Here is a 23,656-nt window from a genome sequence, read left to right as displayed (position 1 = left end):
AAAATGAAGATTAGCGTCACTGAACCTGACTATCGTTGCGAATTAATCTGTGAAGCTGGAGGAAAGCTGATCTTTTGATTTTTGGATCTTTCGATTTTTGGATCCTTCGAGTTTTGAATCCTTCGAGTTTTGAATCCTTCGATTTTTGGATCCTTCGATTTCCGGATCTTCCGAATTTTGAATCTTCCGAATTTTCGGATCTTCCGAATTTTGGATCCTTCGAATTTCGGATCCTTCGATTTCCGGATTTTCCGATTTTTGGATCCTTCGATTTCCGGATCTTCCGATTTATGAATCCTTCGATCGAAAGCTGATCCTTTATCAATCTATCGATTCACGAGCTAGTCACAATAAATCAACATACTCGAGAATCGAAGATCCTCAAGAATGATTTCTCTGAACGTGTCAAAGGAACCATCGGCGTTCGAAGCAATGATGTCCATGGATGTCACTGGAAGTCCAAGCGACTCGTTGATTAACGATGATAGAATCAACAACTACACCAGTCCGATCGTCGCGTTTCTTCAGCAAGAAGACTCGACTACAAGAAGAGATCCATTGTACATCGTTCTACCTATCACGGTGATCTACGCGGTGATCTTCTTCACTGGCTTGATCGGAAATGTCGCCACGTGCGTGGTGATCGCGCGTAACAAGTCGATGCACACCGCTACCAACTACTATCTGTTCAGCCTGGCGGTGTCTGATTTACTGCTGCTGATATCTGGCCTGCCCCCGGAGATGTACTACATCTGGTCCCATTTCCCGTACGTGTTCGGCGAGGCGTTCTGCATTATTCAAAGTTTCGCTGCGGAGACGTCTGCGAATGCCACCGTGCTAACCATCACTGCGTTCACCGTTGAAAGGTTCGTAGCGAGTTCGAATTATTGGTTTACCGAACAAGTGGACGGCTTTGAGTAAGTTTTGGTGCTTAGCTTCGTTGCTTGATTATGTCGTTTGTCGATAAGCATTAGCAAATTCGTGGTGAATTGCGAGTTTTTGTCGGGTTTTCGCTGTCTTCTATCCTTGAAAATTGAGTGAACTTTGATTAGGAAAATTTAAAGAGGGTCGCTGTTCGAAGGAAAGGATATTTTTGAGTTGAGGATCTTAGCTTCGCTGCTTGATCCATTGATTGATGGAAGTATCATGTTATTTATCGATATGGATTGCAAATTCATGGTGATTTTTACTGTCTCCTATCTTTGAAAATTATGTGAACTTTCAAAGGACAATTTTGAGAATAGGCGATTTTTGATTAGGAATGATTTTTGCGTTAAGGATTTGTAGTAAACGAAATTAGAGTTGGTTACTTTAGAGACACTAAAATCTCATTTTCCTAGTTCATTTTGTTACTTAATAGACTAACACTAACATGTGTCATAAAGCGGAAGTTTCGAAGGGAAAATCAGAAGCAGGTATCGAGGCACCCTTTCAAGGAAGAATCCACGTGGCGACAGGCGATGATTAATGAAAAACAAGTGATTGATGATTGGCCGAGAAAGAAGATTAATCAACACTCTCCACCAAAAACCACTGAGAATAAATGCAAATTTCACACTCAATATCTTGCCAACCTTGGAAATAGCAGGACTCATTAATAGTCATTAGCAAATCACATTTTTAGGCAATGGAAGAATTGTGAGCAGATACAGTGTGCAACAAAAATTCGTGGACTCTAAACTCAATAATTTATTACCGTTAAAGAGACAAACATGAAATCTTCATAAATTAGCAATCCTGCTGACCTAAATTTTGTTTTCAATTGTCAATAATTAAATGACAAATTTTCGCAATCTCGGTCCAGAAACTTTTGTCACGCACTGTACAAATCCTTGCCTCATCTCTCGAGAATTTTAAAAGACCCTCGAACAGTAGTATATGTAGGAATTCTTAGAGAGCTTCCTCTATTGATACGTTGTTGTAAGAGAAAATAGAGATCACGTAGAACATCGTCTGAGTCAAACTTCCAAATATACTTTGCACAGGCTTTTTTCCCTCTAGAACTTGTCTATGTTGGTACAGCGTGTAGGTGTTAAGTGAAGTATGGCGAGATGAGAATGATATGATAGATTTTTGTAAGATTTTTGAGGATACGTCGATTTTTCTGTAACATGGTTGTAAAGGGCTCGCAAGTTGGGGACAGCATTGACGTGAAGTAATGGTCCTCGAAGAGTTGAAGAGGATTGGCAAGCTTGAAGAGACAGGTAGACCGATTGTCGGCTTCTTTTTTTGTTCGCCTTTCCTACGAGATGGGTGATTGATCGAGACAGTTATGTTGGAGGATTTTCTCCTCTTCGTTTAACCACTTTTAACGCTGATCTGTGCTTAGTTGAATGAAAGGACAGGATTTTTAAACCGTTTTTCTAAATTACCCTTGTCTTTGAAGAAACCGAATCAATATCCTTGGAACGTTGTTAAAATGATACTTGCAAATATTCCGAATCACGGGTGACAATTTATATTTTTTATTTTCGTTAAAATTTTAGCTTCGTTTTAATTCGAATTTATATTTATAGTTTTGTAAGAACTTTAAGCGAAGCGAATATTACAACGAAAGATGGAAAAGTTGTCGATTTAAAATTTGCGAATTTTCAGTTTCACTGAAAATTGCCCTAAAATTACAATAGTCACAAGTAGCCAAATATTAAGAAGCGTAATCGCAGAATAAAATCGTTGTTCCAATATTTTGCTGCGCAATTCTCGCGTGCTGTCGACCTCCCGATAAGTATAGACCAAAGCGTTCCCGACTAAAAGCTCGAAGCTTTCGGGGTGTATGGTTACGTGTCATCCCCTTGTCACACAGAGATTCCCAGAACTGTCGGAAGTAACCCTTCCTCGGCGACGTAAATAAAGCGCCTTGAAACTTCCTCTGACCACGTCATTCTTTCTTCGACTCTTGCCTCGTACATCTCTGCTTCCGTTGACCAACAATTAGGTTGGAAACTACGATGAAGATCCTGATGGATACAGCGTTTCACTATTGATACTCTTCTAGAAATTGTTAACATTTGTGGTTAAGTGGAGCTAGAACGATTTTTCTTCCTCAAGAAATGAGAAACGTTATGCTTGTCGGTCACTGTTCGCTCGGTTTAGGTTGTGAAGGAATTAGCGTGTCAGAAGACGTTACTCTTTTATCGAAGTTATTGAAGTATTCGTATTTCTCGAAAGATGATTTTAATTGGAGTGTTAAAAGAGATTTGGAAATATCATTACGTTAGCATCGTGAACAGTGTTTCCATCGAAATAAGATGACACAATTTTCTTCGATATCGGAAAGATTCCTCTCCGTAAAGGAGAGCTTTCCGCGAAACGCGACTGCCTGTTCGTAATGGTAACATTGATCCTTTTCAGAATCAGAATACTTACTGCAAGTATTGTAGGTATATTTTATCCCTGGACGAGTTTCTTTTTGTTAGCATTGGAAATGCGCGCAGAAACTTTACTCTCCGTCGGTTTTTTATAATGAACCTGTGCGAGAGAATCGTCGATCCGTTTTATTATTTTCTCCGAAGTTCGAGGAACACTTGACAAGCCGAAAGTGGTTTACCAATTTCCAGTATTCTCGCAAATTTAATAAATACTACCATCAATTAGAAAAAAATATAGTAATCAAATTCTCTATATTTCGAAAGGGTTGTCAATCGAATTTTCTATATTTTGTCGTAAGCCCTCCGGGGCAAAAGGGTTAAGAATCGAATTTTCTACATTTTCTCACAAACGCGCCGGAGCAAAAGAATTAAGAATCGAATTTTCTATATTTTCTCACAAACGCGTCGAAATGAAAGGGTTAACTATCGAATTTTCCATACTTTCTCACCAACGCGCCGGAGCGAAAAGGTTAACTACCGAATTTTCCATACTTTGTCACAAACGCGCCGAAATGAAAGGGTTATCAATCGAATTTTCTATATTTTGTCATAAGCCCTCCGGGGCAAAAGGGTTAACTATCGAATTTTCCATACTTTGTCACCAACGCGCCGAAATGAAAAGGTTAACTATCGAATATTCTATATTTTGTCACAAACGCGCCGAAATGAAAGGGTTAACTATCGAGTATTCTATATTTTGTCACAAACGCGCCGGAGCAAAAGGGTTAACTATCGAATTTTCCATATTTTCTCACCAACGCGCCGAAATGAAAGGGTTAACTATCGAATTTTCTATATTTTGTCACAAACGCGCCGAAATGAAAGGGTTAACTATCGAATTTTCCATACTTTGTCACAAACGCGCCGGAGCGAAAGGGAATTTTCTACATTTCGTCAGAAACGCTCCCGAGTGAAATGGTTAATAACCATATTCCTCCCCTCGAACCATCTCAACTCTCACCAAAATATCTCCGCACAGTCCAAAAAGTCCACCGAAACACACACTGCCAACCCATTCGCTCGAAAAATGCGAACGTTACGTGTTTGTTCCTTCAGGTACGTCGCGATCTGTCATCCTTTCATCTCGCACACGATGTCGAAGCTGTCCCGCGCGGTGAAGTTCGTCATAGTGATCTGGGTGCTGGCACTTTGCCTAGCTGCGCCTCAAGCTGTTCAGTTCCGTGTCGTTTACGACTACAACAAGAACGGCACGGTGAACTTGGACAGTGCACATTGCTCGATGAAATGGACCTTGATCGAACATTCCTTCGAGATATCCACGATGCTGTTCTTCGTCGTCCCGATGACTATCATTACCGTACTCTACATACTGATCGCGATCAAATTAAGGAGGTCCAGGCTGTTGACCGCCAGCACCAAGAGGAATCACTTACCGGGTGGATTGAATCACTCTGACAGCGGCAGAGGGAAAACCGCAGCACAAAAGAACGTGATACGGATGTTAGGTGAGTGGAAATTTGTTTAATTTCTGGGGAGAGACACTTGGACTATTATAATTATCGTATTAGATCGTAACGCGAGTGAGAGCTTGGTTGATCGTTATTTAACGACAGTTTCATCAGGTCCATTTCTCGGGAACGAGTTTATTAATTTGTTACAATCTCGTTCCACTGCGAGAATTACTTAATATTGTTTTTAAATTACGACACGGCAAACTTTCGAGATTAAAACGGAACTTGAAATGAGAAACACACTTTGTAAAGAAGTTTCTTTTCGAAAGTGTTGTATCGATCAATTAACAGTTCCATTCAGAGCTTGGTTAATTTTTAATTAAAAAAAAAACTCGCTAAACATGCGAATAATTGGTAGTTTGTAGACTTAACGGGACGCGAAAGACCGGTTTGAGAAATGTCGAATTTCGCGCGTTGCTGAATTATCAATTGATAAAAAAAATAAGGAAAGAAATGAGAGAGAAGTAGAAAAGACGACAGATTTGTAAGATTCCATTGGATAGACGGAAGTGAATGTTTGACTTATTGTTTGGTGAACCAAGTGGGGGAAAGCTTAATCCGTTCAGTGTCGAGGAGGTTCGCAAGTTTTACGATCCCGTAAAAATAGTTTCCCCGGGTGATAAATTCTTTTACGAGCGCTAACGTGGTTTCCGACGACGCGGCAAATTTATCGCGACCGTACGATCCCATTGTGACTTGAATCGTCGCGATTATTGCTGTTTGAGGGGAGATTAAAGTAATTGAAGAGACAGTGTGAGAGATTGTCTTTTGAAAGGGATGAAAATTGACGTATACTCCAACTTGCATTCTCTTCCGTCGTCATTTTCGTAATCGTAATTATCTTATAAAATCAGTCGAATTAAATACACGAATAATTACCATATTGCCAAAAAATTGATGCTTCATTTTCATATATTCTGAATTCTACAAAATTTTGATTTAAATAATTCTGAAAAATTTGGATTTAAATAATTCTAAGAAACTTTATTGTATAATTTTGTTAGATACAACGAACCATCGTTCAGTTTCACTGATTAATTTTGCTTTAGAGATTTTCCTGGAAATTTTTTAGCGATCCATTTAACTGCAACTCGGTGGATTGGTAATTTTTGACATCGATCCATTAGAACTTCGTTTTCTACGCGTTGCTCACGAGATATCGGTAGATGTTGTCGCGGAGGAATCGCTATTTCAGGAATAACGCTTTCTTCGAACGCGAGCCTTCATTCTTCATCGGTTTTAGTTGTTTTCTACAAAGATAGATCTACCGTGCTGTTCGTCCTCGGTAAGCTCGTCCACATATTTTCGAGTCGTCCTTGCGAATGACGAATGCATCGAATACAATATTCCACAGAAATAACAAGCCATTTCGACGAGTATCATTTGTAAAGAATCGCGTTATCTTGGGAATGAGAGAAACTAAATTTAAGCTAAACTGTTTTCTTCGTGAAACTAAACGCCGGAGAGTTACATAGTTGAGTTTTGATAGAGTTTCAGTGAATTTCTCATAAAGTTCTTATGAACTTTTCACTTTAAATTTCAATCTAGTCGCGATTGTTATCTTAGTGTGTAATTCAATTTGTCCGAAGTTCTAATCAAACTCTTATGGACACTCCGTAGTCTTGTCGTTGAATTTCTGTAGATTTTTTATCGAGTTTATGCGGAATTCTCGTTAAGTTGACGTCGAAGTGAAGTAGAATTCTCATTATTCGTTTCAAGTTCCAATTCAGCTCTTTTCTCGAGTATCCGCAGTTCTTATCGAGTTCTCGTCGAATTCTGAAGCTCTTAAAACCACCTTAATTGAACAAAACGATAAGTTTACAATTTTTCGAAAATTAAAAACCGCCGAAATGAGAGATTTTTGGCGACCACGACTGAACATCTGCAATCTGCCTCCAATATGCTTGAACTTGCCCCGGCGAAAGGGTTAATTCCCGTAGAATCACTTTGGACTTTTAATTGATACGTGCAATTAAGTTGGCACTGATTGAAATTCGAGGGGGAATTGGCTCGAAAGATTTTAAGCCAGTTTCGGTTATAGTGCCGGTATTTAAGGAAACTGTTATGGGACCATTAAGAAAGTTGAGAGTGGAAAAGGTGCAGTTACGTTAGAAAGGAAAGACGGTATTTGTAGTAGACATTGGAAGACGGAAAATTGCCCACTATTCATATCCGTTCGAAGAAGAAGCTTAACTTTCCCGAGGGAACTGTGCAACTTCTGGCAAATTGAGAAGAAAAAGGAGGAATAATAACTAACCCTTCATTCTTAATAGTAAAAATAACAATAACATGTAGGCTGATAATTTTGAAGACTTTGTGGATTGTTTGAATTGTTAATCGAGAATTCTAGATTTCAGTCGTATTCAGTTGTGTTGCATTTCCAACGTTTCGCCAGCATTGGTCATCAGGGTTCATTATCAACGTGTTTTCTCAGCCTTGATGAAGCTAGCTGCAATCCTGGCGAAATGCTGGAAATGAAAAACAATTGGACACGACTGAAATCCAGAAACTTCGATTAACAATTCAATGTAGGCTAATGATACGAAGGGAGAAACTCCACGAAACGTGAGAGTGAGAATGAAACGAAAAAAAGTAGGTTAATAATGAGTTCGTTTTCTTTGTAATTTGCCACTGATTTTTATTGAAATTTCCAACGAGCTCTGAACATTTGCGGATAAGCGTAAAAATTTGAGCAGAAAAATGGAAGAATTGGAGAAGGTTGAACGAACCCAGTCACGATTATTCGTTCTTTTCGATTGCCACGGTTGTGGATCGTTTGGCCGGACTCGATATCGTGGTCGATACAACCGAATACGAGGGTCCTGACCGCACGACCCCATAAAGTAACCGTAATCACTGGGTCGTTTGGTTTTACGAGCCCACCTTTCGGGATGTGTTTGGACGAAAGCGTAAAAGGCCTGGAGAAACAGTTTTCGGGAAGCGACGTCGATCGAATTTATGATCATTGATTCAATCGTCAGGTATTCTGATGGTTGGTAGTCGGACGAGTTATCTCGCCTCGTTTTTCGCAAATGAGCGTTTCGAGTGCTGTGGGAGATGTTGGCGAGGAATCGATAAGAATTTTGTGGAAGTGCTGGGGGAACTCTGCGAGGATTGGATGAAATTGGAATGAAAGTAGCGAGGACTTTGTGAGAATTCGGTGGAAAGTCGGGCAGAATTTTATGGGAATTCTGGTGAATTTGTGGTAGCTTTATGGGAACTCTATAGGAACACTATGAGAACTCTATTGGAATTCAGAAACTCGCGTGGAATTCTAAGAGAACTCTGTTGAGACTTAATGAGAATTGCGAGAAAATGTTCAAAACGCCTATAGTCACCAAGGAAATGCGAAAAAATATTCGAAACGCATATAGGCGCCAAAGGTGTGCAGCGCGAGAAAATTCTCAAAGCGCCTAGAGTCACTAAGGACACGCGAAAAAATATTCAAACCGCCTATAGTCACTAAGGACACGCGAAAAAATATTCAAACCGCCTATAGTCACTAAGGACACGCGAAAAAATTTTCAAAGCGCCCATAGTCACCAAGGGCGCGCGAAAAAATATTCAGAACGCCTATAGAAACCAAGGAAACGCGAAAAAATATTCAAACCGCCTATAGACACCAAGGGCGCGCGAAAAAATATTCAAACTGCCTATAAACACCAAGGGCGCGCGAAAAAATATTCAAACTGCCTATAGGCACCAAGGACACAGCGCGAAATAATTTTGCAGAGCGCCTATAGGCAGATTAAATTGACACTTTATCGAAAGAATTGTGCGAACACATTTATCACACTCTCAAATGAATTCTCAACAGTTACGAGCAAAGTGAAGTCCACAGGGTGCAACCATCAGAATATGTAAAAGGAGAAGAAAACTCGCTACGAGAGAGGAACGTTCGCGAGAATGTGAAATCCCTGTCGCGTGCATCAACGTCTATTCTCCATTGGGGAGAGTTTGCACACCTATTGTCGACACTGAATTCCACTTGATCACGTCTCCGATGCTTCAGTTTATTCGATCCCCATGACGAATTGAAACGTTGCGCAAGATTTCACCGCGCTCGACACACTTTCTCGCGGCTCATTTTCCGTCAGATCGCGAGAGGAACTTGTACCCCGTCTCTTGGTTGAAACAGGCGATGTTGATGAATTTATGTTTGCAAATTTCCGTCGTATTATACACAAGCTACTGATAATGCTCTCGAAGCGAGTAAAGTTTAAAATTACGGTGGAATTCGTCGTGATAGAAGTATGTTCCACTTTCTCGCGGAATTTTCGTCAATTTCCGTTAAATACAAAGGGAATTTTCTCAAATTTAAAAGAAAAATTGAACGAATAAATTACCTTACTTTTTCACCTTTTTAATGTACTTGAAGCAGGAAGAATGTTCCAACTCTCTCCTGGAATTTTCATCAATTTTCCTCAAATATAGTTGCAAGTTTCTCGAATTTCGTGTTAAGATAGAACAAACGAATTCAGTCTTTTAATTGTGTTACTCTTTGCACCTTTCTAACGTATTCAAAAGAATGGAAATGTTTCCGCGAAGTAGCATTCCAGTTTCAACGAAGTTCTTGTTGACTTTGCGAATTCGTTGCCGGTGTCGATTGGAGAGGCTCGATTAATTCATTCGCAGGACTGTAGGGCGAACAAGTTTAGGGGCAAGTTAAAGTTCGAAAGTTGCGCGAGATTGGTGTTCCATATTTTGATAAAACTCGCCCCGAACTCGTGACTTTTCCTCGTATCAATCCTGGATTTAGGTGGATCGGTTCGCGAGTAGGCGACCGGAGTTTTCGATAGCAGCTGAGATATTTTCGTCCCCGCAACGCCAGAAAATACTTGAGTTTCACAAGGAATGGTCCCGAGGCGTTTCTACGGTCATCTCTAGTTCGCGTAAACTTTGAAATACGGCGATAATAAAATCGTCACTCGCCGCTGTATAAATCTGACCGCTGAATTAGCGTGGCTCCTTCTTTACGACGTTTCGTATTTCGAGCTCGATGAAAGAATTCCTAACTAGTTCGTCGAATATTTGGTGGAAAAATAAATGAAAAAAAAAAAAAATTTCTCTTTTTAGTACCGTCGATATTAACCTAAAGGTAGCCATAACTCGGCTCATAAACCTCGTTTTATATTATCAAAGCTTCTTTACGACTTATCAACACTTAGAATCCACATAATGGAAGCTAATGGAAGACTTCTGTCTACCTACTCTGGCAAAAAAAAAAAAAAACTTGCAGCTTGGTGAAATCGTAAAGAGTTTGAAGTTTGCGATATGAAACTCTTCACATTCTGCAGGTTTAATGCTTTCTTACTGTAAGCTGTGTCAATCTCTGACATTCTGTTTGTTTAGCGATTTCTCACTTGTCCATTTAGCCAATGAATATTGCATATATTTCTTCGTTAGAGTACGATCTTCTTCCATGGAACCTTTGATTGACCCTTGTTTAGTCTGAAGTGTGATATGACAAATCCAACGACACAATTTTCAGCCTATCGTTTTCACTGTTGTTGCAAATCAAATCAGAGAGGCTCGATTTGTCTCGCCTCATCAATTTTCAATTCTCCTTGTGCTCGGAGCTAACAATGAGATTTCAGTGATTTGTGAGAGACTTGGAAACAATGCAAAGAGGAGGTAAAAATGTGATAAAAATTGGTCAGAATTAAAAATGAGGTTTCAGTGATTTGAGAGGCTTCGAAATAATGCAGAAAGAAGGTAAAAATATCGTCAAAATTCATCAGACTTAAGAAAATGAGACTTGAGAGGCTTCGAAACAGTGCGAAAAGAAAGAAAAAGTATGATAAAAATTCATCAGAATTGAAAATGAGATTTCAGTGATTTCAGAGGCTTTGTTAGAATGAAAAAGGAAAGTAAAAATATGATAAAAATTTATCGGAATTAAAAATGAGACTTCGGTGATTTTAGACGCTTCGAAAGAATGCAAAAAGAAGGTAAAAGTATCGTAAAAATTGATGAGAATTGAAATTCTGCATGTTTTGTCCAATAAAAATCGATGAAAAATTTGTATTTATGTATGAAACTATCTTTATCGAAGATTCACCCTTCGTTAGGCAACCGAAACCGGAAGTCCAGCGCCTTCTTTGCTCCAAAACCCCTGAAATCGTTGGAACATTGTTTCAAGAGGTGATTTACGAGACAATGTGATCGTAAGCGTCAGAAGGCAACGCAAATAGACGATTAAACGTCGACTTTATACCTCCTCGTTTTCAACCTTGTCCATTCTCCACTACCTAATCCACCTTGAACGTTTTTCCGGCTTGCTCCATTTAAAGCGTCTAAACTCGGTGTATCTCTTTCTTTTCCCGGGGGGATTTCAATCAGCAGCACTTCCTTTGTATACCACTGTGCAAAGCGAAAACCGCCTTGTTTATACTCGGCCGCGGATTTACGAGGCGTGGCGCGTACAATCGATAAACGACGCACCGCGTCGTGACGCGTTTCGTTTAAAAGTGACAGCTGAAGCGACGTCGCATCCTACACACACTTCCCCCGACAATGTTTCCAATAGCACTTTATTGCCTGGAAATGTGCCTTTTAATATGGACCAGTGTCTGAAAGTTTTCAGACGTTTCGTGCAAGCTTGCCGCTGTTTAACGTCCCTTTTAATAGCGTTTTCTGTCGTGTTTCAATGGTTGGATAGGTGTTTCTCGATGCACGCTGTAGTTTGATAGTTGGGAGTCGTTTTGTGTCTCGTGGTAAATGCAGAAATAGCGTTTCGAGGATTAAAAGTGTGTCAGAATTTTTTGGAAAAAGGGGAAAACTTAAATGCGATAAACTGAAGGAAGTTTGGAAGTGACGTGGTGTAAAAATAATTATTACACTAGGGTTGCTTGACAGAGATATATTCGTTTAAATCAGATAACGCTTAAACTATTTTTGAAGTGTAGGCGACACGACGGTAAGAATGTCCACGACAGAAAGCCTCGTGCCTTTTTCGGGGCTCCCTTAAGTAGCCCTTTTTTCCCTGGCAAAGTCCCAGGAAGTATGGGCGCGGGCCTACATTGCCAAGGCGATACTCCTGTCCTCGAGGACGAAGAAACCCGGAGATGTTTGGAAAAACATCTCTCGACTCTTCGCCTCGAGGGCCAAGAATCGTCAGGCCTAGGTACGTGGGCCCCCCGTGGCGGTCGCCACAGAAGTAAGAAGAATAGGAAGAAATAGAGAAACAAAATTGTAATTACTTTGTAAAAATGAAGAATTTTTTTTATTAAAATAAATACGAAAAGAAATAAAATTAAATGCGATAAGCTGAAGGAAGTAAGAAGAATAGGAAGAAATAGAGAAGAGAAAGTTGTAATTACCTTGCAAAAATGAATAATATTTTTAATTAAAGTAGATGGGGCTCGAGAGGAAGAAGAACAGAAAAAATTAGGGAAATTAAATATGGTGGACAGTGACGATGTTTCAATTCCTCTTTTCCATTTGTTCGGTTATTAATAGGGTCACAGCGTTTTGTTGCCTAAGCTTGGGTTGAAAATAAAGTCGTGCTGTTACAACTTGCACATATTCATTTATGCACAATAAAGCTGTAATAACAGTGATAATATCTGTCTAAGAGTGTTACGGAAGGAAAATTCTTGGAATGAAATGTGAGAGTGAAATATTTACTACGAACGGCCGGTGAAAATGGTAGATCTATCCAAGCGGTTTGCAATGTGTTAATTCAAGAAAATGAAGTCATCCTGCGATCCTCAGAGTACGAACTGTGCTCGGTAGGAATGCTATAGAAGTATTCTCCTTGGAATGCGACAAAGTTTGCATAAAATAGGAGATAAGGTGATCTTCGTGAACTCTTGGAAAATAATTACACAAGTATTGTAGAGTAAAATCTGGAAAATAATAAGAACGATTGAAAATATTCGAAAATTTTTTCTGAACAGTTTGTTTAAACAGTATTCAAGGTGGTAATTTCTTTGGTTCACGCTGTGTATAAATAGAAGAACGTCTCTAATCAATTCAGAAAATAATTACACACGCTCGGTGTCTCCTCGAAGAAACAATATTGGCACGGAACAATGATAAAAAATTCTTTTAACGAAACTCCATTTTCGAGAAAATCAATTTGGAAAATTTACCGGTACCAACGAATATAGTCTGTTTATTGTTGATTATTTTCATCGATATTAACGTAAAAATGATCTTGCCAGTCGATGAGTTATTCGCGAAACAGAGGGAGAGTGTTCGCGTAGGCAGATCGATCAGGAAATAGATCGTGATCAAGCACGGCCTCGCGGAACGTTATACAAGCCGACGCTGCCAAAATGTGGCCGTAAATAGAGGCCTTCTTGTAGAATTTCTCTCAGGAATCGTGCAAAATCATGATTCCCAAATATACAAGGTGGCAGTGTGTTCTACGCGTAGAAATAATAAATAAATATTAAGTAGATGTAAAGTTTCCACTTGTTACAGCTACGTTCATCGCTCAAAATTAAGTATTATATATCATATTTCAGTATTTTTCAGTATTCTGTTCTCCATATGTAATGCACGCTTAACCTTGATTTTATTTACAATAATGCATTATTTATTCTTGTTTCTTCTTACACATATATCAATAGTGAACATTTCCTAATCCCACCCTTAGTAGCTACTCGCAGAATACACTGAAACGATCGTTTAACTTTGAAACACCGTGTATACATAGCTACACGTAAGTCTTTCTAGGTATCACCTCACAAACAGGTTGACAAAGATTGCTTGGTTCCATCAGGACCAACCGTTAGCCCCGCTAACAACCCCTCCTTTCCTTTTTCCCTCTTCGTGCACATTTTCAACAGCCAGAAATCCAGAATTTTAAATGGACTGGACGATATACAGTATTCGTTTAAGTATCCAGAAAGAATAAGATACCCGAGGTTCCTTAAATTTCACGACGAGAAACGAAGCAGTGGTTTTCTTTGAACGTGAAAGAAATGTTCCAGGGTTTCAAGATCCTCTCGTTTCCTACAGCTAATAGTGTCTTCTGAGGCTTCCTAAGTCGTGTCCCTCTCAAAGGCTACTTCTTCGTCTCGCCCCAGCCTTGCAGCTGCCCTCGTCAGAGCTTGATACGTACTTACGACGGACTTAATGAAATAGCAACTGCAAAAAGAACTTAAATAGAAATTCACAAAGCTACCTGAAAGCTTCTTCTGTCACTCTCAAGTTCTTGTATTTTTCATTCGGCAAAATTCAATGGAGAAAACACAAATTTCGTCTAATCAATCACACGATTGTTCACTTTTCTCCAGCGAACAATAAGCAATGAAAAAAAGAATCAATTTAATTCACGAGTGACAAACGAGACTCGTCTAAATTACAGCGATTCGCTTGAAATAATTCACGACGGAGATATTGAATAATTCATCGAACGACGAAACACGTTCTTTCATTCGACGACACGAAACTGCGCGCTTTTTTATTTATTTCCCTCTGTTGTTTGGCGCCGATAGAGCCTCCGGTGAGAGTGACCAAATTGTCCGGGTAAAGTTGGTCCTGTAATCTGGTATTATAAACGAAAAAAAAAAAAGGAAAAAAGAAGAACAGGGAAATCCGTGATAATAGCAGCGGCTCTGAATTTACGAGTACATTGGGGGGCCACTCGTCTTCGTCCTCTGATAGAGAGGTGTTTCGCCATCGAGGAGATAACCTCGGGAAAAATTGTAACAGCCACGCGTGAAATCCAGCCGTGGGATAGATTTTCGCGTGTCGTTCAGATTAATGGGTGAAATATTGGCGTGAAATTGGGCTCCCTTGGCGCGAAACTCTCGCCCACGTGGTATCGGCCATTTTTCCCCAAGTGATATCGAGGATCGGAGTAAAAAGAGAGAGAGTTTAGATGGTATCTCTTATCGCGACGCTTTTGCAAGCTGCGTCGCGTGGAATTAATATCCACCGTGGAAGTTCAATGTTAGAATTTTTTTTCCGGCGACTTTTGTATGTAGTAGAATCTGTTTTAATACGAATGAAACAAGAAGAGGTGTAACTTTGGACGGTAGAAAATTCTAATTTATAGCTTTATTTACTTCTAACTGTCAACCTTCGCGTAAATAAAAAGTGGATGTAAAAAGTGGGTGGAAATTCTAATATCAGAAATTTTGGGAAAATAAATTTTTGGTCGGCGAAAATTTTATTTGCGGAGAAAATGTGGCGAAACTTGTTTTTTATATCTGCTACAGTATTTTGGATGTACTGTTAGAATGTTTGTATTTTAATATTTCGAAGTTTTGTGTCATAAAAATTGACGAAGAAAGAAAATGGCACCTAACGCCATTTCTATCTGCAGTCTTCGAGTGTCAGATGCAAAATGGTCCATTTCGAGCGCTTTATAATTAGAAATTACGATTGTTCCGATGATACTTGGGATGATTTATTGAAAGCATTAAAAGGTCTGTGAAGGCACGGTACATAAAAGTGGGGAAAGAATTCCTAGGCGAGATATAGGTGTCTGTAAATCAATTCTGACACGGATAAAGGCACATAAATCTTATCTGAAATTAAGAATCTAATTGGTTTACAGACGCGAAATATTCTTGTGAAATGTTGCAACGTAAACCAAGAAGATTTCAGAATATGCCTAATCGTATACTGAAAAGATATAAATCAACATTGTTTAAAAAGAAATACGATAAACTTCCAGTTTAATTTACGATCTTCCATCTATTTTTTCAGCTGTTATACTATAGTGCGAATTTTTTCAATGTACAGGGCGAGCAAAGTAACCTGATCACCTGAAATTATTCGGGAAACTTTTCTCGTGTCACATAATATGCTTCGAAGGCACCCTTAAAATTATCACAGTACACTTTTTATCAATTTTTTTAGTTCCCAAAGTCACCTTCGGTTTGTTCTAAGAAAATTTGTAATTCTTTTAAGCCATCTAAGTGAATTTCTAAACGAATTCAGCTAAGATTGTTATAGTAAATCTATAATTTTTTAATTTAGTCACCTTAAGCTTATAATTTTTTAAGTTAGTCATTTCAAGAAACTCTTCTTCTTCGCATTATGCGACAGAAAAGTAATTTCGATTAATCCACTATTCGCCAATTATTATTCCTCCGCTCTCGACAAATCCGCGAAAGATCCACGCGCCTAAGTTGCATCGATGATTTATCGACGCGCCCAGAGAAACGACCCGAAATGCGTCGTTAAGCGTCTCTCGTGCAACGAGACGTTCATAATTCACTTATTTTCGCGGTATTTTCGATCGAGCTGGATTCAGGTGCAGGATCTCTCGATCCGCTGCAGCAACAATTCAGCGATCGTTGTGACGCAGAATCGACTGCGTTGGACGATCCAGCTGCACGCTATTTGCCACGACTGTCTAAATCATTGCCTGTCAAATATTTGCGGAGAAAATAAACACGGTGAAATAGTGCGTGTGTGTGAAAACTTCGCGACGAAGAAGAAGCTGGAAATTCAAAGGATCTTTGTATTCTGATGAATTGTTCTCTGATCGGACTTGTGGAACAATGGGGCTAGACTCGAGGAGAGTAAACAAACATTTGAATGTAGACAATGAGATCAGGTTGGATGAGTTGCACGCTTTCGTGTGATTAATAGTTTTTTCGAGGCACTTTTGGTTTGCAGAAATATTTTCTTCGTTTCAACGGAGTCTGTGGGTTTGGAGATCTTTTGGTTGGAGCGTTGAGGTGAGTTTGCGTTGATTTTGAAAGTCTGCAGAAGTTTGTAATAGTTTTTGGACACTTGTCAAGTTCAGTCAGAAGTGAAGAGTTGAAAATTGTAGGTGAAATTGTAGACGTTAAATCGACAGGCGTGTTTCACTTGTCAATAAAAGGATACTAATTTCGTTTGATCAGCGATAAGGCGATCGTTCGTCGGTAAACATTCGTGTTGCTTTAAAATTCTATCCTGGGGCTCGATAAATCGGCAAAACGACGAATAGATCATTGTTCTAAATATTTCGACGAATTAGCTTCCATAACTGCGACAGGCTTGCATAAATTGCACTTGTGCAGAAAATTTCTATGAAATTTCTCGTCCCAACACTTCCAACATTTCATTTTTCACTTCATTTCATCTCGCAAAATTTGCAAATTTGAAGAAAAGAATTTTCACGAAGGAAGAAGTGATTGGACCTCTTAAAGATTCACCGTTAGAAATTCACCAGAAGTTCAGGTTCGCCTTTAATTCATGTACATACATTTCACGGTCCTTAATACACTTCGCTGTTTGGAAAGTTTCGCGAGCACCCCAAATACCATCAGCTTCTTCCGCGTTTCTTCTCTGCCCTTTCTCTGCTCGTGACAACCGTGAGGAATTTTTTAAATGGTCCCTGCTGAAAATCCCAGTCACGAAACAGCTACGCTAATTAGGTGAGTTCTGGAATCGCGAAATGAAGTTACGCGGATTACGTGTGCCCCGAGATGCGACATTCTTTCGCGGCTCCCAGCTATTTATAGGGGAAGCCTAGAATTCAAATGAAAGCGATAAATCGTTGGCGAAAACGGACGAGCAACAATGTGCCGTTCAAGTCGGTAATAAATTGGATCGCATGATATGTCGGGTTAAAGATAAATGGTCCTACGATGACGATATTCCGTCTTTAGTTCGCTGTTTATTTTTAGTTTGGTTAATTTGTGTGTGTTTCGTCTCTTCACTGACAAGTAGATACTTGAGCTGTAAATGTAGGCTGTTGCAATGATGATAATAGTTATCTGGTAGCTGATAAATATGAAAAACAATTGAATTGTGCAATGGCAGTTGACGAAGAGTTGAATTATTAACGATCGGTTAATTGAAGTTAACCAAAATCTGCTGAAATGGACAGGTACACTTCCAGAGATGCTTTTTTAATTGTACAAACACGTGGAATAAGAAGATAGCTGCAGTAGATAATTGGAGAATCGAATAAGAAGCGATTAATCGATAAAAATTAACCGAGTATTGCTGAAACGAACATATACACTTCCTGAAATACTTTTTTAATTGTACAAACACGTGGTGTATTAAGATAATCGCTATAGATACTTCCAGAATTGAATTGGCAAGGATTAATCGATTAAAATTGGCCAAATTTTGCTGAAATGAACAGATACACTTCCAGAAATACTTTTTTCATTGTACGGACACATGGAATATCGATATAATTGGAATAAATAATTGTAAAACTGAATTAGTAATGACTAGTCGATTAAAATCAACCAAATATTGCTGAAATGACCAGATACACTTCCAGAAATACTTTTTTCATTGTACGGACACATGGAATATCGATATAATTGGAATAAATAATTGTAAAACTGAATTAGTAATGACTAGTCGATTAAAATCAACCAAATATTGCTGAAATGACCAGATACATTTCCAGAAATACTTTTTTAACCGTCCAAACACGTGATGTGTCGAGATAATTAAAATAAATAATTGGAGCGTTGAATTACACACATGGAGTGCTACTGTTTTTCGTTTTTCATTAAAGGGAACACAATTTCGAGAGACAAACAGTGCAATAACAATGAAAAAGAGGTAAATTGAAGTAGCAAATAAGAAAACAGGAGAGTAAACACTCTTAAAATTCAAACGAACGCGATAGACCCTCGAAATGTACGAGGAGAATTTATTTATTCAACGTACACAGTGGCTTTATCGTAAATGTTACCGCTGATCGTAAAATTCAAATCTCGCCTCAAATGTAAGCCTCTTAACTTCCATCGCAATTTGTTCAACGCTACGTAGTGTCAAGAAATAACATACAGGGTGGTCCGTTTGTCTCTTCTGTCTGAAATATCTCTGCTGCCTTTACCAATAGAAATTATCGTCTTTGGTGGAATTATTCGATTGGAAAGGATGTATATTATGATTGATAGAACACCTTTCGACGTGTATATTTATGGAAATACACGTTGAATCGCAGATTTTACACTGTTCTCGAGTAAACTAAAGTCTATTTTGGCAATTAACTAACGATATATCCTGTATCATAAGAGTAACATTGGACTTAACGAAAATCTAATTTTTTCACATCCGAGGTTATTTAAAATTCACAAAAGTATAGCTTGCTTAATTTTTCGAAAAATTCTCTGCAATACCATTTGAAAAAAAATTAGGTTTTATGGAACGGAAAAAAATGCAGATGATCTTGGATTGCTACAAGAAATGGATACAATTTTTTAAAGACGATTTAGTTGGTCCTGAAAGTAGCGAAGATGTTTGAAGTGCGACCACCCGGTACATATTCAAATAAATGCGTATTTGAGGAGGGGAAATGGCTCGATATAAATTGTCACGTACAAATTTATCGAATGTTTGAAAAATCGATTACTTCTGTGGGATACATTTCATTACGACTGCCGGTTATTTATGGGAGAAGACACGAGTTTTTCGGCACATTTTACCCATTATATTCCACCCACGAGGATCGGCAAATGATGGATAAGCTGCTTTCTTTATGCAAAGTGACCGTCTCGGGAAGCTACGACGTCAAAAGAGCAGTGTGAACGATGGACTCGAACCCGAGAAAGCTTTCGGTGCGCCAATGCTATCGATTGGAATCTCATTTGAGGAATAAAAAGTCTTTTACGTCTGAAATCACGAGTCTGGAGATTTTTTCCAATTCGATCGTAATTAATACTTAAATTATAAAGATGATACGAAAATTCTTCTCTGCCTTCGAGCAATATTTGCATACGTTCTGTGTAACGTTAATTTTATTTAATACCAATTTTATGAAATTTGCAAACTCTCATGATTATATGAAGAAATTGCTCAAAATTATCGTGGAATTTTATTCACACTATCTTGTTCCGAACGTAAAATATTCACGATGGAAATATTCATTATCGTAATAATCATAATTCGTTAGCATTATGAGACAGAAAGCGAACCTCCTTTTTTTTTACGACATAAAATGGATTTAAACGTGTAGTCGAAAACACTCGAAGATAAATGGCGAATGGCTTATCGTGTCCACCGATACGATTTGCGATGCGAGGAAATTTTGGTCCTACATTTGATAGACGAAGTATCTGTGTCTATGCGGGTGCCCACATTTTTGTCTGTTAAATAGGAATTTTCGGTAGCGAGGTCGATGCTTCAAGATCGTTAACTTTCACCAAGTTTTAAAAATCGAACACGTCGAAGTATTACAATGCTTGTTCAGGTAAAAGAGCACAGCTCGTTGATATTCATCTATTGGAATTACGAAGGATCCTTTGGGCGTGTAGCGGTCCATTAAATCGGACTAAATCGATCATTCTCGAGAAGGTAGAAGTGTACGGGTGTGAAGTAATATTTATTCAGCTATTCGGAGAATGCGGACAGTCGTTGGTGTCCACTTAGAGTGGAGGAAAGGTGGATGGTCATATTTATTGGTCTTCCGGCAGCAAAAATTTTAGTAAGGCACCTTTGTGTAAGTTCTGAGGAATTGTAAAGTAAGGTACGGTTGTTTACGGGAAATATGGTGGGATTGCTGTAATTTGTGAGTTGAAAGGAAAGCTGTAAGTTCAAATTTGAAATTTGAAGATTTGAGAGTTGGAAAATTTGGAATTTGAAGATTTGAAAGTTGGAAAATTTTAATATTTGACATTTGGCAATTTAGAAGTTTGAAAATTTGGAATTTCGATATTTCAGTATTGGAAAGTTTGAAAATTTGAAGATTTGAGTATTTGAAAATTGGAAAATTTAAATATTTGGAATTTGCCAACGGAGAAGTTTGAAAGTTTGAATATTTCAATATTGGAAAGTTGGAAAATTTGAATATTTGAAATTTGGCAACTCAGATGTTTGAAAATTTGAAATGTCAATATTTGAGTATTGGAGAGTTCGAAAAATTAAATATTTGAACCTTGAAATCTCGCAAGTTTGAAGATTCCAAAATTTAAATATTTGAACGTTGAAAACTCGAAAGTTTGAACGTTAGAAAATGATTAATTTCAATACTCAAACATCTGAAAATCCAAAAGTTTGAGAATTGATATATTTAAAACCTCAAACCTTGAAACATTAAAAATTCGAAACTCCCGAGGATCACGCCTGAATTCCGAACATTAAAGATTATAAACCGTTCAAAATATCCCCGATATAAAAAATAATATGACAACATAATTGCGACATTTATCACAAGCAGAATACGCTAACAAGGACAATTCGATTGAACTTCAGTTGCAGTAGTAGTGGCGTTCTTCATCTGCTGGGCACCTTTCCACGCCCAAAGGCTGTTGGCTGTCTACGCGCGAAGTCGCAAGCCTGTACCGGAAAAAGCGTTAGTAGTAGTCTACACCACTCTCACGTACGTGTCAGGGGTGTTTTATTACCTTTCGACAACAGTGAACCCCCTGCTCTACAACATCATGTCCAACAAATTTAGGGAGGCTTTCAAGGTAAGTTATCACTTGAGAATTCCTAACTGAAAACTTCCTTGTCAACAGTTCTCTACCGATTATCAATCACCTTCCACGTATAATACCTATGTCTACTTGTACTTCGATTGTACCTTGCAACTTAAACTTAAACTCAATGCCGCTTCGCAGAATTAACAGAAACTAGTTTCATATTCTCGACACCTTCGTTAACTGCGGAACCACCTTCTTAAACTACCGTTAAATTGATTCGCTTTCGACTCTGCTAATTACCGCAGCTATGGAATTCATTTTTACTCGGTGTAACTTGATTACTGAAAACCATTCTACGGTATATTAAAAATAATAATTGTGTATTAGAAAGTTACGAAACTTCGTGAATCGAGCTTACTGAACTAAAGGAAGGAATCTTAAAATTGCCTAAATTAGAGATCTAGAAAAATTGAATCTATCACTTACGCTGCATTACATCGATCTTTTTTAGGAAATATTTTTCAATACACCCGAAAAAAAAAGACAATCCGAAATCTCAAAGAGAAATAGCCGAAATACCTCGAAACAAAAAATACACAATTGAATAGCCACTTTGGTATTAAATACCAGAGACACGAATGCAAATTGTCCCACAACACCCTCTCCCAAACTGAAAATTCCGAAGAGATGACGATCAAGTCCGACAGAGTGCGTTAAACAAACTGAAGTTAACTTTCAGTCGATGCTGTCGAATCACTGCGGCCGGAAGTGGTCCTCGGGGGGACCTGTACCTCGACGACCGACCTACAGCAGCCTGTCGCGGTACTCCAGGTCCACGTTCAAGCAAACAGACGATCGTCAGAATTCGCCGTCAATCTCTGTCAGTGACGACAATCAAAAGTTGACGAACGTCTCGCGGCCAACGAACGCGACCGAGATGAACGGATTAACGGAACGAAAGAACCACGAGCAGAACAGTCGACTTGGCTCGAGGGTGAACAGGATGAATAAACGGGAATTCGGGAGAAGTATATCGAGAGGATCGAACTCGAGCCAGTTGACGCTGATGACGTCGATCAGCAAGAGTTACAACGAGGGTAACAACAACGTTGCGGCCGCTTGCGTGAACGAATGCCTGTTGAAGATCCAGAGACCACCTAGATCTGTTGGTAAGTTGGTAAGTTGTGCCAGAGACGTTTGGAGTTTGGGTGGAATTCGTGAAATTTCCGAGATGAGCGTGGGGAATCAAATGGAGAATGAAATTTTTGAGAAAATCGAACGAGTAAATTTTATTCTATGTTTGCCGTTTATTTTTGCATAAGGAATCTATGCACTTTTGCACGAGGAATATATGTACATATGTGCTCTTTAATTTTTTTTATTTTTTTTTTTTATTATTTTTACAGTATTGTGTAATGTTGTCCAATTACGATAACACAAATTAAGCGAGCAAAAGGCGTTTTATTGAACACTAATCGTGATATGTACGTCTGCACGGTTTTACAGACAGTTTCCTACTAACAAGTTGTAAGTTGCACTTAAAATTGATGACAAAGTAAGTGGTTGCAACAGCGAAAGTTCGGCAGTGCTATTGAATAAAAAAATTCACGCAAATACGCAACAGTCAATCATACGATCTATTTTAAGCATTAAAACAGAACACTGTGAACAATCTCGCATCGTTTCTGAAATTCGAATGAAGAAATTGTTTTCTATATTTATTATTTATACTTTCATAAAGAATCACCGAGTTTGTATACTTTCAGTCGCACCCTACACATTCTCCTCTATTTATTTATTTACTTTTCTTTCGTAATTTAAACGAGGAAAATTTATTGGACAGACACTCGTTTATCAGCGCGATCTCCAAATATTTGTCGAGCGCCTGAAATTCGTTGTAAAATGCTCGCAGTTCGTTAGGTACCTGCAAACGAGCGGTAATTTAGAAATTCTACCTGTTATACTCATTAGCGGCTTGAAAAGTTCTCCTTAATTACAACTCCTCTGCTAATGGTTGTACTAATCGATAACATTCGTTCACTTGCACTATTCAACCTACCTTAAAATATACAATCATATTTCTCACAATATCTATTTCAAAATGGCCCCGTTCTATCGTCACACCTGTAAAACACCTGAAATCGTAATTGAACCAGTTCCAATCTCTCCCCGAACAGGAATTCTAGCGGAAAGATTGAGACTTGGAACGAAAGGACTGTTTTCGCCGCAACAGAAGATCGCAACCAGTCCATCCGCGAAACCGGAAGTCATGACAGCTCTATCGCCGCAGTTTCAAAGTCATCCGAGCATCGAGAGCGCAAACACCATCAGCAACTCGAGTCTGCAGGATTTCGACGAGACAGAGTTCACCGGCACAGAATTGGCGCGATACATGGGCGAATTGAACTGTGATTTGATCACCTGACGCTCGTTTCAGATAGAACAAAGACGTTCCTCCGTCGAATGAACCAGTGGTTTCATCTCATCGTGTTCTCGATCTTCGCAAGTTAAGTAAATTGGTGCTTCG

General features: G+C 38.8%; 1 protein-coding gene across 1 annotated transcript; it reads left to right on the top strand.

Moving 5' to 3' along the window:
- The first annotated feature begins 435 nt into the window (after positions 1-435).
- On the top strand, positions 436-23,554 carry LOC108577808 (neuromedin-U receptor 2-like). The gene is made up of 5 exons (XM_017941017.1): positions 436-866; positions 4,425-4,834; positions 20,960-21,177; positions 21,869-22,298; positions 23,307-23,554. The coding sequence occupies exons 1-5, from the start codon at positions 436-438 to the stop codon at positions 23,552-23,554; spliced, it is 1,737 nt and encodes a 578-aa protein (XP_017796506.1).
- The last annotated feature ends 102 nt before the right edge of the window (positions 23,555-23,656 follow it).

This window comes from Habropoda laboriosa, unplaced genomic scaffold (assembly GCF_001263275.1).
Source record: "Habropoda laboriosa isolate 0110345459 unplaced genomic scaffold, ASM126327v1 scaffold5, whole genome shotgun sequence".
In the NCBI taxonomy this organism is placed as follows: domain Eukaryota; kingdom Metazoa; phylum Arthropoda; class Insecta; order Hymenoptera; family Apidae; genus Habropoda; species Habropoda laboriosa.
The sequence above is the reverse complement of the archived record's forward strand: the minus strand, read 5'-3'. Positions and strand labels throughout refer to the sequence as shown.

Bases quoted from the DNA above. Each gene is read 5' to 3' on its own strand.
- LOC108577808 (XM_017941017.1), top strand. From the start codon at position 436: ATGTCCATGGATGTCACTGGAAGTCCAAGCGACTCGTTGATTAACGAT. The intron at 867-4,424 runs GTTCGTAGCGAG...TTGTTCCTTCAG, and splicing joins ACTGCGTTCACCGTTGAAAG to GTACGTCGCGATCTGTCATC. The intron at 4,835-20,959 runs GTGAGTGGAAAT...ATTGAACTTCAG, and splicing joins GAACGTGATACGGATGTTAG to TTGCAGTAGTAGTGGCGTTC.